This window comes from Podarcis melisellensis, assembly GCF_964234715.1.
Source record: "Podarcis melisellensis genome assembly, chromosome: 7".
In the NCBI taxonomy this organism is placed as follows: Eukaryota; Metazoa; Chordata; class Lepidosauria; order Squamata; family Lacertidae; genus Podarcis; species Podarcis melisellensis.
In genome coordinates, this window is record NC_138539.1 from 91,396,673 (window position 1) to 91,414,255 (window position 17,583).

General features: G+C 48.1%; 1 protein-coding gene across 1 annotated transcript; it reads right to left on the reverse strand.

Annotated features, from left to right (window-relative positions):
- Positions 1–10,773: 10,773 nt before the first annotated feature.
- Positions 10,774–17,306, reverse strand: PCDH8 (protocadherin 8). The gene is made up of 3 exons (XM_081919209.1): positions 13,852–17,306; positions 12,828–13,035; positions 10,774–12,103 (listed from the first exon to the last, which is right to left on the reverse strand). The coding sequence occupies exons 1-3, from the start codon at positions 16,468–16,470 to the stop codon at positions 11,730–11,732; spliced, it is 3,201 nt and encodes a 1,066-aa protein (XP_081775335.1). The 5' UTR covers positions 16,471–17,306; the 3' UTR covers positions 10,774–11,729.
- Positions 17,307–17,583: the final 277 nt, after the last annotated feature.

A 17,583-nucleotide genomic window follows, 5' to 3' on the forward strand; every position in this document is an offset into this window, starting at 1 on the left:
TGCTTATTTCCTTGACATCTGATGGGCGTTCCACAGGGCAGGCGCCACCACCAAGAAGGCCCTCTGCCTGGTTTCCCGTAAACTCGCTTCTTGCAGTGAGGGAACTGCCAGAAGGCCCTCGGTGCTGGACCTCAGTGTCCGGGCAGAACAATGGGGGTGGAGATGTTCCTACAGGAATTCCTATTTAGGGCTTTAAAGGTCAGCAACACTTTGAATTGTGCTCAGAAAGAGACACGTTTTGTTGCAGCTGGACAGATGAAGGCATCCAGTTGTGCTGCTGCAGATGCACCACAGCATTTCCTCTCTTTCCACTCCTCCCAATGGTCATTTCTCACCTGTTCATTGCTATGGATACATGACTTGACTGCCTGTCTCCAGGGATTCCCACAGGGCAGGAATGTTGCCAGCCTCCATGTCACATTTGCAGACATCTTTGTAACATAGAGTTGGTCTGGATGTTAAAGGACCAGGAGATCTTTGTCCCAGCTGAAAAATCTTGGCCCTTGAGCGTCCTAACAACAACAACAACAAAAGGCTACAGTTCTTATTCTTGGGCAGAAAACAATAGTAGCTAATCAGTTCAGGACTACAGCCCTAATACATTGACTTTTTAAAAAGTAGCTTGTAAAATTAACATAAATGTCCATTTTAAAAGTATCACCATATTTTTCCTTTTCTTTGGATATAAATTACAATCTTGCTTTGGGGGAGATGTTCCAGAAGTACTGTAATGTTTCTATATTGCCTTTAAAGTGCTGCATGTGCTTGTGTGTGTTTATTCTCATGCACAGAGTGAGCAACACTTGCTTCCTGCATCTTTGAAGACCTCTGAGCGATGTCATCCAGGTAAAAAATGGCAGGTCCTGCACCGCCACCTATTGGGCTCTTGGCTTTCCAAAGGCAGTTTCATCTTCTGAGATGCTTCTACTTCCCACAAGGCCTTCATTAATTGCTTGCTGTCTCCAGTTCCACTTCAATGGGGCTGTTGTTCTTTTGTGATTCTTGCCTGGTTTGAAATCGCTTTTATTAAGTTGCTTCTAAATCAGCTTGTTTTGATGGTTGTTCTGGGTCTGGAAAGCAGGCGAACTTAATTTGTGAGAACTCTATCAGCTATTGACCCAAGGGGGAAGCCAAAGTGGGGCAGAGGGGTGAGGAGATCATAGGATTCATACGTGCCTTGCCCTCCCTTCGTCCTTTGATTAATTTCCATATGATCTTTTAATGACAGCACAGCCTGGCAGGGTTTAGTTTCACAACACAACAAGCACCTGCTGCAGGGGCTCTCAGCCAGGGGGAGGGAGTAGAGGCCCCTTGACGCTCCCATTTATCATAATTGCTTCTGGCCCAATTTCATTCATGCCTCACATTTTTGATTGTCTTGGATTAAACATTACCAGAGGAAATGCTGCTAACAGTCTTTTGCAGTACACCCCCAAACATCTAAGGCATTTATTATGGAAAGGATTATAATAAATTAAATGCTTAAACCAGCACTGTGTAAGCATTTTTGTCTTGGATCAAAAATGTTTGCACTGTTTAAACATTCAATTTATTATAATAGGGAAATATCATTGAAAAATAAGCATGTTAATTAAACTTGGGTTTAGCAAATGTGAGTTATCCTGAATGGACACACTATAATGAATACAGACAGGTAGAATCTCCCTGCCCCTTTTTTCTCATTATGAAAATGAACATTTACATATTGAAACCCTGCAGCTATTAGTTATTTTTAATGAACAGTGTTGCCATTTCAAAGTTGAAGCCCTCATATGATGCAGCTGAGATATTCCTAGGTCAGGAAAGAACTTTAGCTAATTAAATTGCAGAGACGTTATTCGCTACAAATAATTGATTAAAGTCGTTACACGGATAATCAGTTTCACAGCTAAGTAAATAACTTAAAAAGAAGTAGCCTGCAATAAGAAAGGGTCACATGGAGGTGATTAAATGTAGGCAAAGGCTTAAGGAGAAAGGATGGTCAAAGTGGAGAATGGTGTGGAGGGGGAGGAAGAGATGAGCACAAAGGAACAGAAGAAATCTTTAGAATTCAAGCTATTCCAGCTGTTGTGAGAAGGAGCACCTTGCAGCCTACAATGGCCCAAGGAAAGTCTCTTCCTTTTGATCTCTTCCTTTTCCCCCTTGCATAGAGAAGGACCCCATAGTGCCAGCACAGACGGCATTTCCACTGTAAAGGATCAGGAATCAAGTGATGGGCAAGAAGATCACCTTGGAGAGTCACTGCTCATCGGATGATAGACCAATAGTCTGACCTAGTAATAAGGCAGCTTCCTAAGGACAATCTCCAGCATTAGTCATACTCAGAGTAGATCCACTGAGAGGAATGTGTCTACACTGAGTATGACTAACACTGGAGATCGCCCTATGCTCCTAAACCTTCAGACCATAGAGAATGGAAGCCGTGCAGAAAATGATCAGGAAGCACTTGTAGCTGAGAACTACAGCATCTGATTTGCATGTTGATGTTTCATGGTTCAATCCCAGTTAAGGGATTGGAGGCGGGCAGGTGTGGAGGATTCCCTGGTCCTGAATGGGGTAACTGTGCCCCTGAAGGACCAGGTGCGCAGCCTGGGAGTCATTTTGGACTCACAGCTGTCCATGGAGGCACAGGTCAAATCTGTATCCAGGGCAGCTGTTTACCAGCTCCATCTGGTACATAGGCTGAGACCCTATCTGCCTGCAGACTGTCTCGCCAGAGTGGTGCATGCTCTGGTTATCTCCCGCTTGGACTACTGCAATGCACTCTACGTGGGGCTACCTTTGAAGGTGACCCGGAAACTACAACTAATCCAGAATGCGGCAGCTAGACTGGTGACTGGGAGCGGCCGCCGAGACCATATAACACCGGTCTTGAAAGACCTACATTGGCTCCCAGTACATTTCCGAGCACAATTCAAAGTGTTGGTGCTGACCTTTAAAGCCCTAAACGGCCTCGGTCCAGTATATCTGAAGGAGCGTCTCCTCCCCCCTCATTCTGCCCGGACACTGAGGTCCAGCTCCGAGTGCCTTCTGGCGGTTCCCTCACTGCAAGAGGCCAAGTTACAGGGAACCAGGCAGAGGGCCTTCTCGGTAGTGGCGCCCGCCCTGTGGAACGCCCTCCCATCAGATGTCAAAGCGATAAACATCTACCTGACATTCAGAAGACATCTGAAGGCAGCCCTGTTCAGGGAAGTTTTTAATATGTGACATTTTAGTGTATCTTTCATCTTTGATGGAAGCCGCCCAGAGTGGCTGGGGAGACCCAGCCAGATGGGCGGGGTACAAATAATAAATTATTATTATTATTATTATTATTATTATTATTATTATTATTATTATGGCTTTGTTGTAGAGCTCAGAAACAAGCCTGCGTGAGGCAGTCTTGGAGAGGTGTTGCTAGCCAGGGTAGGGAATATTGGGCTACTCTGGTACAATATAAGGCAAATTCATGTCTTCAAAGGAGTCTCAGTGTGTGTTAGTTTGAGGATGGTCAGCATTGTGGAACACAAGGGCTCCCAACTCTCAGACTATGCATTCACTGAAATAATTTATCCCATAGGCACAGTCCTGAGTTTTTAGTTTTAACGTGTCTCAATTCTGGGCTGGGCTTTTAAGATTTTTGTGTAGTCTGGCAAGGCCAAAATTGTCAATTTTTTGAAATGTCAAACCCTCATAACTCACAAACGGGATGGGATAAAAAAATTAAAATTTTAGATTTAAACTTAGTTTTGATCATTATTAATAAAATTGGATGACATGAGGTAAAAAAGTTGGATCTCTTTTTATGGAATGACCCTTCTGTAACAGCAGGAGCATCTAACCCAGTGGAGCATGAGAGAGAGGTCACAGAGAAGGAACTGGATCTGACACCACAAGCAACTGCCCCAAGGGATGGCAGCAATCCCTCCCTTCACTGGTATTCTCTGGGAATCAGAAAGACCTTGAGCTTGTGAGAGCCAGAGATGTCAATGGGGATCAAGTAAAACACGTGTTGCCTGCTTACCTGTTCTTGACTTCTATCTTTAGGTACTAAATATGGGTTGATGTTCTTTTAATGTCCCCCTGGTTCCATGACCGTCACTAATTCCAGAAGCTAGTTGTGGCTGCCATCAAGGCCGTGAAGCTAGATAAGAGAACGAGTTTTTGCTTGATATCATGCAATTTTAAGATAGGTACAAACAAATGGAATGGCAACGATTGTTCGAGAAGATGTGAAAGTAAAGGAGATTTGTTGTACATTTTGAAGAGAATTCCTGAGAAAAATAGAACAGCAATAACTTAAGCAATCAAGATCCAAATCTCAATCCAAACATCCATCTTCCTGGGCTATGTGATTCCTTGGCTATTGTGTGGAGATGTTTAAAACTTGGTTTTATTGCTCCTTGTAACCTATTTTTATGGCAAGGTCCTTTATAGAAGGCCAAGCATTATGCCCTGTGGTCAGTGTTTAAGAATGGTTTGTGAAAGGGTGACAGTGGTTTGGCAAAGCTTTGGGACAGTACAATCACTTGTGAGATAAAGGGTGGGTTAGAAATGAAATGTTAAAAGAAAAACAAATAACAATTTGCCTTTAAAAGGAATTTTTTATTCAGTGTTATTCAATATCATCAGCCAAGTGTAAAAGCCAATGAAATCCTCGCTATTGTAATCATGGGCACTGATGTCATGTTCCCTGTACTTGTTTATTTGGGACATTTGACTGCTCCTGTGATATTGGACTTGACTGTGGTGTTTGCCCTGTAAGTATTGAATAAATGAAGTGGCCTTCTCTGCTGGTGTCATGGGCCAAGTGTCCAAATGAGAGCCTAGAATGAATTGCTTCTTGCACCAAGACTTGCTAATTCAGGTTTTCTATAGCCATAGTCCCCCTTCATGGATCACTGCCTTGCCATGGCGAAGGGGCTTGAAGAACTCAGAGAAGCTATGAACTATGCCGAGCAGGGCACCCAAGATGAACAGGTCATAGTGGAGAGTTTTGACCAAACGTGATCCACCTGGAGGAGGAACCGGCAAGCCACTCCAGTATCCCTGCCAAGAAAACTCCATGGACAAAGACAACAGGCATATAAAAGTTATGACGCTGGAAGATGAGCCCCTCAGGTCGGAAGGCGTCCAACATGCTACTGGGGAAGAGCGGAGGGCAAGTACAAGTAGATCCAGAGCTGATGAAGCGGCTGGGCCAAAGCCGAAAGGACGCTCAGTTGCGGATATGCCTGGAAGCGAAAGGAAAGTCCAATGCTGTAAAGAAAAATATTGCATAGGAACCTGGAATGTAAGAACCATGAACCTGGGTAAGTTGGAGGTGGTCAAAAATGAGATGGCAAGAATAAATATTGACATCCTGGGCATCAGTGAACTAAAATGGACGGGAATGGGTGAATTCAGTTCGGATGACCATCATATCTACTACTGTGGGCAAGAAACCCGTAAAAGAAATGGAGTGGCCCTCATAGTCAACAAAAGAGTGGCGAAGGCTGTACTGGGATGCAATCTCAAAAATGATAGAATGATCTCGATACGAATCCAAGGCAGACCTTTTAACATCACAGTAATCCAAGTTTATGCACCAACTACTGGTGCTGAAGAAACTGAAATTGACCAATTCTATGAAGACTTACAACACCTTATAGAAGTGACACCAAAGAAGGATGTTCTTCTCATCATAGGGGATTGGAATGCTAAAGTAGGGAGTCAAGAGATAAAAGGAACAACTGGCAAGTTTGGCCTTGGAGATCAAAACGAAGCAGGGCAAAGGCTAATAGAGTTCTGTCAAGAGAACAAGCTGGTCATCACAAACACGCTTTTCCAACAACACAAGAGACGACTCTACACATGGACAGCACCAGATGGGCAGCATCGAAATCAGATTGATTATATTCTCTGCAGCCAAAGATGGAGAAGCTCTATACAGTCAGCAAAAACAAGACCTGGAGCTGACTGTGGCTCAGATCATCAGCTTCTTATAGCAAAATTCAAGCTTAAACTGAAGAAAGTAGGAAAAACCACTGGGCCGGTAAGATACAATCTAAGTCAAATCCCTTATGAAAACACAGTGGAAGTGAGGAACAGGTTTAAGGATTTAGATTTGGTGGACAGAGTGCCTGAAGAACTATGGATGGAGGCTTGTAACATTATACAGGAGGCAGCAACGAAAACCATCCCAATGAAAAGGAAATGCAAGAAAGCAAAGTGGCTGTCCAATGAGGCCTTACAAATAGCGGGGGAGAGAAGGCAAGCAAAATGCGAGGGAGATGGTGAAAGATACAGGAAATTGAATGCAGATTTCCAAAGAATAGCAAGGAGAGACAAGAAGACCTTCTTAAACGAGCAATGCAAAGAAATAGAGGAAAGCAATAGAATGGGAAGAACCAGAGATCTGTTCAAGAAAATTGGAGATATGAAAGGAACATTTCGTACAAAGATTTCCATAATAAAGGACAAAAGTGGAAAGGACCTAACAGAAGCAGAAGACATCAAGAAGAGGTGGCAAGAATACACAGAGGAATTATACCAGAAAGATATGGATGTCCCGTATACCCCAGGTAGTGTGGTTGCTGACCTTGAGCCAGACATCCTGGAGAGTGAAGTCAAATGGGCCTTAGAAAGCACTGCAAATAACAAGGCCAGTGGAAGTGATGGTATTCCAGCTGAACTATTTAAAATTTTAAAAGATGATGCTGTTAAGGTGCTACACTCAATATGCCAGCAAGTTTGGAAAACTCAGCAGTGGCCAGAAGATTGGAGATCAGTCTACATCCCAATCCCAAAGAAGGGCAGTGCCAAAGAATGCTCCAACTACCGCACAATTGCACTCATTTCACACGCTAGCAAGGTTATGCTTAAAATTCTACAAGGAAGGCTCAAGCAGTATGTGGACCGAGAACTCCCAGAAGTGCAAGCTGGATTTAGAAGAGGCAGAGGAACCAGAGACCAAATTGCAAACATGCGCTGGATTATGGAGAAAGCTAGAGAGTTCAAGAAAGACATCTACTTCTGCTTCATTGACTATGCAAAAGCCTTTGACTGTGTCGACCACGGCAAACTATGGCAAGTTCTTAAAGAAATGGGAGTGCCAGATCACCTCATCTGTCTCCTGAGAAATCTCTATGTGGGACAAGAAGCTACAGTTAGAACTGGATATAGAACAACTGATTGGTTCAAAATTGGGAAAGGAGTACGACAAGGCTGTATTTTGTCTCCCTGCTTATTTAACTTAGATGCAGAATTCATCATGCGAAAGGCTGGGCTGGATGAATCCCAAGCCGGAATTAAGATTGCCGGAAGAAATATCAATAACCTCAGATATGCAGATGACACAACCTTGATGGCAGAAAGTGAGGAGGAATTAAAGAACCTTTTAATGAGGGTGAAAGAGGAGAGCGCAAAATATGGTCTGAAGCTCAACATCAAAAAAACGAAGATCATGGCCACTGGTCCCATCACCTCCTGGCAAATAGAAGGGGAAGAAATGGAGGTAGTGAGAGATTTTACTTTCTTGGGCTCAGTGATCACTGCAGATGGTGACAGCAGCCACGAAATTAAAAGACGCCTGCTTCTTGGGAGAAGGGCAATGACAGGCCTAGACAGCATCTTGAGAAGTAGAGACATCACCTTGCCAACAAAGGTTCGTATAGTTAAAGCTATGGTTTTCCCAGTAGTGATGTATGGAAGTGAGAGCTGGACCATAAAGAAGGCTGATCGCCGAAGAATTGATGCTTTTGAATTATGGTGCTGGAGGAGACTCTTGAGAGTCCCATGGACTGCAAGAAGATCAAACCTCTCCATACTGAAAGAAATCAACCCTGAGTGCTCACTGGAAGGACAGATTGTGAAGCTGAGGCTCCAGTACTTTGGCCACCTCATGAGAAGAGAAGACTCCCTGGAGAAGACCCTGATGTTGGGAAAGATGGAGGGCACAAGGAGAAGGGGGCGACAGGACGAGATGGTTGGATAGTGTTTTCGAGGCTACCAGCATGAGTTTGACCAAACTGCGGGAGGCAGTAGAGGACAGAGGTGCCTGGCGTTCTCTGGTCCATGGGGTCACGAAGAGTCGGACACGACTAAACGACTAAACAACAACAACAATAGCCATAGTCGGTCCTTGCCCTCTTGTGTTATGTCTGTGGCCATCTGCTCCATTTCCAGTTCAGCTCCCAGGGCAATAAGTCCCCCTAGCACATATTTCTTCTTTTTCCTGATGGGGGGAAACATTAGCAGTTAAAGCCACTGTTTCATTTTCCTTATGGCAGGAAAAGGTTTCAGACTTTGCTGTAGAAACTGTGCTATTTAACTGTTTCTTAGGGCATAATCTCCACCAGAGACTAGCCATGCGGCCTGATTTTGCCTAGTCCTCTCCAGCTGTTACCATACAGATTCTTGGTCAGAGTACAAGAGCGGCTCCTCCTTCTGAGCCACTTCTTACTCTTCTACTCTGATTGCCTCAAACAGCATTTTTATTCAGAGCAAAACTGAAGCTGTGGTGAATATTTGAAGGTGGCGGAACTTATTTGAATACCCTCCCATTATCCTTCCCGTTACTCAAAGGCTGTAAATGATGCTGGATGCTCAGAGATTATCTAGTTCCCAAGAAATGTAACCACAGAAATCTGGCCTAGGAAACTTGCTCCCTAGCAAAATTTAAATCACCCCAATAGCAGTAGATAGACAAAGCAAAAAATAAAGTTCCTAGTTCAGCTGTAGTTGACAGATGAGCTTCAGCTAGATATGCCTAGGTTGTAACCCATGTGGCAGGTGCAAGCATCAAATAGGTTACTTAGGATGTGTTCACTCTACCACCCGAGAGTGCAGTGAAGTCCCCCCACCCCATCCAATGCACCTAATGGGGTGCAAAGGCAGTTGCAAAATAGGAGGCAGGGAAACGGGGGTTGAAGGTGAAAGGGGCAGAATAATAGGAGTGAATGGTGGTGTTCTAGCCGGGCAGAAGATGGAAAGGATGCTTAGTAGCTGCAATGTGTGGTAGGGGGATACAGGATGTCACCATAGGGGTGCGCAAAAGGAAAGTGTAGCAAGAGAGGAGAGAGGAGGAGGCATGAATGTGGTGAGTTCCAAAATAGTCCCTTCTTCCCCCAACAAAGGAAAAAACCACACATTTGGTAAGTAAAAAAGGGTTTTCTTATAAACTCTCCAATGGTCAAGTTCATGTGCTTTTCCACACATCAGCCAGAAAGGTTGCACAGGCAATAAAATTTAGTTTAGTTCCAAAGAAGTGAAAATTCCTCCCAAGGTGAGGGGAAGTGACCTAGCTAAGCCTAGCAGGACAGCCTACTCTGTGGGGTTACCTTTCATGCATTAATTAGAGTTAAGCATTTTGGTTATATGAGCCTGGTTATCTCACAAAAACAATGTGGCGTGAATGGAGCAGAATGTAGAAAGGAGTGGAAACAAGAGTTGTAGAAGGGCTGTGAAGGTAGAAGCAGGAGATAGAGAATTAACAGGGTGATGTGAGGAGTCTTCAGGTGAGGTCAGGACAGAATGTGGTTATGGTGATAGTGGTAGAAGGATGCTGGGTAATCATGGGAGGTGGGTAATTGGAAAGGGAGGCTAGATGCTGTGGATCAGGAATTGGTTAAGTTGCAGGAAGCAAGCAGTAGGAATTAACTGACAAGTTTCTCCAAAGAGAGAGGTGTAGAAAATGGAGTCCCCCAAGGATCTGTGCTTTGTAAGTTGCTCATAAGCAATGTAGAGCTAGCAGTGAGTAGTGAAGTGCCACGTGATACCAGTTTAGGGTGGTTAAAAAAAAGAGAGACTGAAGAGCTCCAAAGGCCTCTCCAAACTGAGTGAATGGGCAGTAAAACAGCAAATGCATTTCAATATAAACAATTGTAAAATGATACATGTTGGGGCAAAAAAATTATCCATTTCACATATATGCTCAAATTTCATGCTAGGGATCAATAGGAAAAAAATTGAAAATAAACTACATTATCATAATGTCATTACAGTATATAAATCTATAGTGTGACTGCACCTCACCGTGTTCTGGTCACATTGAAGAGTTGGAAAAGGTTCAGAAAAGGGCAACCAAAACAATTGTGGGGATGGAGTGACTCCCCTGTGAAGAAAGGTTTCCGTGTTTGGGGCTTTTCAGTTTAGAGAAAAGGGGAGTAAGAGGAGACGTTATAGAAGTGTAAAAAATTATGTATGGGATGAAGAAACTGGAGAGAGAAGTTTTTCTTTGTCTAACATAACACTGGAAGTTGCAGGCATCTGATGATGCCAGTGTTGGACCATTCAGGAGAGATGAAAGAAAGAACTTCTTTATGCAGCACATTGTTAAACTGTGGAACTCCCTTCCATGGGAGGCAGCAAAGGCCACCAAGCTAGATGGCTTTCAAAGAGAATTAGAGACATTAATGAAGGCAAGGACTCTCATGGGCTGCTGGTCATGCTGGTCAAAGGCTTGCTCTGCCTCTACAGCTGGAGGCAGCAAACGTTTCTGAATATCAGTTGCTGGAAAACACAGGAGGGAAAAGGGCTCTGGCCTGGGTTTCCCACAGGCATTTGGCTGGCCACTGTGAGAACAGAAGGTGGCCCAGATACACCAGGGGCCGGATCCACGAGCTCTTCTAAGGTTCTTAGATGAAACAGCCCTCAGAAAAATCTGAAATTAGGTGGTATGGGAGTAAATTTGGATGCTAGCTATTTTAAGATAGTTCTATGACTCCCTGTTCTTATGCAAAAATGGTCTATTACCTGACTTGGAAAGGCCTGTAAATTTGTAACTGTGATAATCAAATGCAGCATCTGAGCCCCTGAAACTCATAACAAGTCTTTATTAGTGTTTATATAAGTGACACAGAATAATTAAACCACATTTAGTTTGAAACTGACCATGGACTCCAGAAACACAATTCATACTTTGCAAGGCAGTCTTTCCAATACAAGTAGTTGCTTAACTAACTTAGCATTAAACTGTGACAGTTCCTTTATGTGACTCCTAAATAATTCAGGGTTTTTTTTTCTTCTGCACATGTCTTTCAGACCGTTCCTTTGGCAAGAAATTCAGATTCTCCTTCCCCAAGGTTTTATTATATAAAAATAGAGTGAAATTTCCTTATGTACAAACATTACATTGCATCATATACAGGTTTTTTAAAAAACACTATGAAAAGGCAGGCCATGGGTGAAACAAAAGGTCAATATAGGACAAATAAAATTAAATACTGCACATTTCATAAAAATTACATTAACCACAAAGAGTTTTTTGTTTGCAAATATCAAACAGTACCAATGTAATTGGAAATCTTTCCCAACAACTTCATTTATAACATATATCTTAGTGTTTAAGGCACATTTTGCTTATTCCTACATACTTCACTGAACCGAGTCAATAATTTAAGAACTCTTGGGGGAAATCAAACAGTGTGCATTTATGTAGGTACATGCTTTGGGGATAAGATGCAAGGGAGGGCACAGGTAGAGGGGTGTGGTTTTGTGTGTGTGTGTGTTTAAAGAGGTGCTAAAATACAAAGACTTCTTGGAAGCTTGTCGGGGCTGGCTGTGATCACAAAGCAGTGAGAAAGAGACTTTGCACATGCTCGGAGTCATTGTCCTCTTCAGCCAGCCTGCAGATAACACAGAGAGATAAACATCTCCAGCAAACGCGTGGTTCTGGAAATTCATGTTCTGTGGCCTGACACCAGCTTCTTACACGGCTCCTGTGGCCTGACACTCATGAACCTCAGCTCAAGTTAAGTACTCATTAGTAGTTAAACCTTCTGACTGGTCTCAGGTGGAGGGCCTAAATATCGAGTGGAGGGTGCTTGGTATAAGGGTACTGAGATCTCTTGGAGGTCTGGCAGCCTCCCCTGATGAGGAGGCGACAGCAAGGTAATAGCTCTGTCATAATCCCTATGCAAGACTTTCTCATAGACACTCTGCAGCCCCACTGTCTTGGGCAGTTGTGCCTGATAATAGTTATCTCGGCGAAGGGAATCCCTGGGCAGTGAGGTGCTTTTGCAGAAGGTGGACAGCTGGGTCTTTGGGTGGGGGGATGAGTGAGGATTGGCTTGGCCACAGGAAGGGCTCCAACATCGATCTGAGTGGCCCAGGATCTTGCATTCAGCAGTACAAGCCCACAACCCTAGAAATGCAAGGGGAAAAACAAACTTGAGAACATGGACACGTAGCAAGCAGAGGACTGTTAGGGCAGCACCTAGGAGACCATTGTATCAGTGCCATTCTCAGTGAGAGGAAAGATGGAAAGGGGAAGAATCATTTCATGAAACTAACATGAAGGACAAAAAGATCCTCATACAGCTACCATCAAAATTGCATCATAGGAAGCTGCCATACACCAAGTCAGATCTTTGTTTCACCTAGCTAAGCAGCCTGTGGAAGTTTCAAACAGGGCTCCTTCCCAGCCCTAGCTGGAGATGCTGGCGGGTGGGACCTGCATGCACCCTCCCCTTAAAATGACAAGCCACAATACAAGCCAGCACAACTCAGAATGTTGTGCCAAGAAGGATCCAAAGGATAAGCATTCTGAGCTGCTTGGAGAAATGGCAGGATAAGAAATAGCCAGACAGAACCTGGTCCTTTGGCTTCGGGTGATGTGGATGCGCCCCAAACTGTCAGCCACCCTGGCTGCTATATTTTCCCTAGTTGTGAGATTGATTGAAATCTATAGCTCTTGCTGTAATTAACAGCCTATTCCCAGACTCATTAAAATTGAGGAGGGTTTCCAAAAACAATAGAATGGTGACCAGGTCTTTTGGTGCTGGGTTTCTTTCAATGTTTCTGGGGCAACAGTTTCCAAGTTCTGTGGCATTCTGAGGGGAAAGTGCCAAAGTTTAAGGCATCCTTACCATTCTGCATGTGTGTGATGAGGTCCTTTTTAAGAGCATCCCCACTGATGTCAGAATCACTGTCGTTGAAATCACTATCGCCTTTACCACTGTCTTTGCCGCTGAACTTCTCTGCTTCTCTGCCTGATATGGTGTTGAAAGAATGACCCTTCCAGATGGCCACAGGTGGGACTGGCTCTTTGCTGTAACTAGGGGTAGAGGCATAAGACTGGAAGAAGGTGGAAGGGCATATGTGAAGGATTTGGGGGGGGGCGAGGGGAAGAAAAGGAGAAAAATGTTATAAGGAACAGCAGTGTTAATAAAAGCAGTCTAACTAGCAGCTTGGACCACATCCCTGTGAATTGGAATCACCTAGACTCAAGCTAGGCTACAAATCAAGAACTTTTGTTAAACTCAGGCATCCCCAACCTGCGGCCCTCCAGATGTTTTGGCCCACAACTCCCATGATCCCTCACTAACAGGACCAGTGGTCAGGAATGATGGGAATTATAGTCCAAAACATCTGGAGGGCCGAAGGTTGGGGATGCCTGGTTTAACTGATGTGTAGACTGGCTGTAAATAACTTTAAATGCAAACATCCCTGCTTAATTACTTTAACAATGTGAGACACTACATAACTTTTACATAATGTGGTCCTCCTTTATTACATATGCATCAAAGAAAGAACATGCATTTAAACCACCTAAGACACATGGGATCATGTGGAATGATATTTTTTAAACCAGCAACTGTAGAAATATTTTTTTATTTGACTATATTACTAATGTAATTATCTGGACATAGTTGGGGCTGTTTTTTGGGGGGTTAGGGGAAAACTGTATTTGATTGCTTGTATCTGATTATATGTTGTTCTTATATTCAACTAATAAAATATTTTTTAAAAAAATTACTTTGGGAACTGGATGTAAAAATCCCAAAACATTCAAGAATAAGCTAAAGGGGGGGGGGGATAATAAGCTAAGGTGCAAGAAGCAAGGTGCCTCTCCCAGGGGGGAAAGGGAATCAAGACCATGGGAAATGCTACCTCTGCATTCGCCCCCCGGAGTCTGCTCTGGCTGTCGTAGAGACTGGCGGTCTCTCTGATGTTTTCTAAAGCCGGGATGTCTTCGCTGGCTGGGGAGGGCTCCGGGCTAGCAAAGGAAGATTTGCTGGGGAAGGAATGAACTTCGAAGCCATTGCCTCGGGTGCCAGGGCTGGAGGAGATCAGGCCACCGCCCTTGCCTTCCTGCTGCCCCTTCTCCAGGTGAGAGCTGTCCAGCGGCTCCTCCAGGACTCCCTTCTTCTCCTTCTTGCGCCTGTGGCAAGTGGTGGCGATAGTGATGATGGCCACCAGCAGCAAAGTGCAGCTCCCAGCAAGGACGATGATGACAATCAAGGGGATGTCCCACTGCACAGCTTTCCCTTCCCCAGTGTTGGGCTTGGCCTTGGAATCCTGGCTGCTTGCGGGGAGCAACGCAGCAGTCACCTGGAAACTGATAGGGACGGTAGTGGAGAGGGGAGGCCGTCCATTGTCGGCCACGGTGAGGAGCAGCTGGTAGACTTGGCCCATCTGTTCTTCTGAGAAGCTCCCGGTGAGCACAACGTCTCCTGTTTTCTTGTTGATGGCAAAGAGGTCCAGGGCTGGTGGCTGCTGTTGCTGCGGATCTTCTAGGAAGGAAAAGCTCAGCTCAGCGTTGACTCCCTCATCAGCATCTCTGGCTTTGATGTTGGCCACCACCGAGTCGTGGGCAGCTTTTCTGGACACCCCGATCTCAAGGGAGCCGTTGATGAGTGCTGGGTGAGTAATGACAGGCGCATTGTCGTTCTGGTCTACTACCCGCACCTTCACCAAGGCTGCGCTGGAGAGCTGAGGGGAGCCGCCATCCGTGGCTTGGACGGTCAGCTCCAGCTGCTTGAGGATTTCGTAGTTGAAAGTGCGCAATGCGTAGATGGCCCCCGTCGCCGGATCCACCGAAACATAGGTGGAAATGGAGGCGCCCATTACTTGGCTGTCCATCAGGCGATAGGTGACCTTCCCGTTGGCTCCTTGGTCCGGGTCGGCGGCGAGGACGGTGGCGAGGTAGGCGCCAGGCGGGTTGTTCTCCAGCACCGCCACCTCGTAGCGCGCCTTGGCGAAGCGAGGCGCGTTGTCGTTCTCGTCGGCCAAGCGCACGGTGAGACGGTGCACGGTCTTGGCCGGCGGCGAGCCCAGGTCCTCGGCCACAACCGTGAGGTTGTACTCGGGCACGCGCTCACGGTCCAGGGCGCCGGTGGTGAGCACCACGTAGCTGGCGTCGTAGGCGCGCTGCAGGGCGAAGGGCTCGTGCGGCGCGGCCAGCAGGGCGCAGCGCACCTGGCCATTGGCCCCCGCGTCGCTGTCCGAGGTGCTGACCAGCGCCACCAGGCTCTCGGCCGGCGCCGCCTCGCTCACGTAGGCCACCGTCCAGGCGGCAGCGGCGCCCTCGGGGGACGCGCCCCCCTCGACGAGCGGTCCCGGCTCGGACCCCGCGCCCGCCCCGCCACTGCCGGCGCTGAGGGCGCTGATGGCCACGGCGGGCGCGTTGTCGTTGACGTCAAGGAGGCGCACCACCACCTTGCAGCTGGCCGCCAGCGGGCTAGCGCCGCGGTCGCTGGCCTGCACGTCCAGCTCGTAGGCGCGCTGGAGCTCATAGTCGACGGCAGCGCGAAGGCTGAGGCGCCCCGAGAGCGGGTCGAGAGCAAAGAGGTTCCGCGCCTCGGCGGGCACCTGGCTGCCCCAGGCGTAGAGCAGCTGCCCGTTGGCGCCCTCGTCCGGGTCCGAGGCGTCCAGGTCGAGGAGCAGCGCTCCGGATGGCGCGTCCTCGGGCAGCTCAACGGTCAGCAGGGCGCCATGTGGGAAGGCGGGAGCGTTGTCATTGGCGTCCAGCACTCGCACGCTGACCGTGGCCGTGCCCGAGCGCGCCGGGCTGCCGCCGTCCTTGGCCACTAGCTCCAGGCGGTAGGTGGCCTGCGCCTCGCGGTCCAGCTCGGTCAGCAGCACCAGCTCGGCGCACTTGAGCCCATCTGCGCGGCTCTGCGCCTCCAGGCCAAAGTGGCTGTTGGGCGAGACGGCGAAGCTCTGGATGCCGTTGGAGCCCACATCCAAGTCGTGCGCCAGGTCCAGCGGCAGGCGAGTGCCTGGCGCGGCGCTCTCCGACACCTCCAGGGCGATGAGCGGCTGCGGGAAGCGGGGCGCGTGGTCGTTGATGTCCCGCACCTCCAGCTCCACGTGCACCAGGCGGTAAGGCGAAGGAGGCGAGCCCCCGCCGCTGCCGCTGCGCGGCCAGCCCAGACTCACCACGTCGAAGGCCAGCACGCACGGCTCCTCCGACTGCCCGCACAGCGCCTCGCGGTCCAGCCGCTCTGTGCCCAGGCTCAGCTGCCCGTCCCGCTCGCGAACCTGCACCAGCGAGCTGTTGCCCGGCGCCTTCACCAGGCGGAAACTGCGCTCTCCGCCGCCTCCTCCCGGGCCCTTCAGGGGCAGCTCGTCGGCCAAAGTGCCGATCACTGTGCCGGGAGGGTCTTCCTCATAGGTGTGGTATCGGATCGTCTTGCCGAGGGCAGAAGAGAGCAGCCAGCCTAGGCAAAGCAGACCCCCAGGGCGGCAAAGGTTGCCAGGGCAGCGCCCGTTCTTGCGCACATTCATGGCTCTGGCACACTGCCTTGCGCGCCGATCAGAGAGAAGGAAGGGGCCACTGGGTGCGAGGGGGCGAGAACGAGGGGCCAACAGGCCAGCGGCTACTCGCGAGTTCTTCCCTAGCTCGGCGTGGGTGCTCTCTAGACTGGCTCCATGCGCGGCCGGGGTTCGGCTACCTGCTTGCTGGGCTCCGCGCTGCAGCTGCCTCGCTCTATCCCGCTTCTAAGCCGGCGCGGCCCCTCCGAAGGGTCTCTAATAGACGCGGGTATGCAAATTTGCGTAGCGGATCAGCCAATGGTGGGCTCCCTTACCTCCCCAGACGCCTCCCCGACCATCTCACATCGCAACATGCACATATATTATATGTGCCGGGACTGGGGAGACGCAGGAGAAAAAAGGCGCTCGAGGGAGCCTTGACCTTGTGTCCTTCGGCTCTAGGGCGTATTTTTCTTCCCTGGGGGGCAGTGAGCGGGATCATGGCTTTGGGCTAGAGCCGAACTGAAGGGCTCCCAGCGTCTCCTCCTAAGGCGGGGCAGAAACTGGTGTCTTAAGACAAGTCCGATCCAGTTCATTCCAAATGCGTATCCCTTCGGCCGCCGCGCACAGGCGAAGAAGTCTCGCCCCCGTTTGAAGCCCGGCAGGGCTGGGCTTTCAGCCCAGGATGATATTTGGGGGGACAGGACTGCCTCTATGGCCAAGGAGCTCCCCTTTGCGCCCCATTCTCATTCCCACACAGAAACCCCCAGAACAAAACAGGAGAAATAAGCCTCTTGTAAGAGAGAAACCTGCGTTGCTCTTCCCACGAGCTCGCCCTAGGATGGCGTTTTTGTGCAGTAAGCAGACGGCGGGGTGGGGCGCGCGGGGACGGAAGAGAGAGTGATCCAAATCTTAAGCTTTTGGCCAGTAGGGCTGCGAAACTAGGGGCAGGGGAACTGGGGCTGAGCTCCAAATCGGATTTCGACTAAACAGGGGGAGCTTTCGAAAGGTTTCCAAGATGACACTGTATAAATGGCTCGTGAAGCCCTCGTCGGAGCCACCAATGTCTGTATTACTTCCCGATGACAAGCGAAAAGGGCAAAAGAAGAGAGGGCGGGAGAGGGAGATTGAACCCCCCCAGCCCCG

Coding starts and splice junctions, on each gene's coding strand:
- PCDH8 (XM_081919209.1), bottom strand. CDS start 16,470: ATGAATGTGCGCAAGAACGGGCGCTGCCCTGGCAACCTTTGCCGCCCT. Junction 13,036..13,851: donor TCCGGGGGGCGAATGCAGAG/GTAGCATTTCCC, acceptor ACCTTCTTCCAG/TCTTATGCCTCTACCCCTAG. Junction 12,104..12,827: donor CATCACACACATGCAGAATG/GTAAGGATGCCT, acceptor TTGCATTTCTAG/GGTTGTGGGCTTGTACTGCT.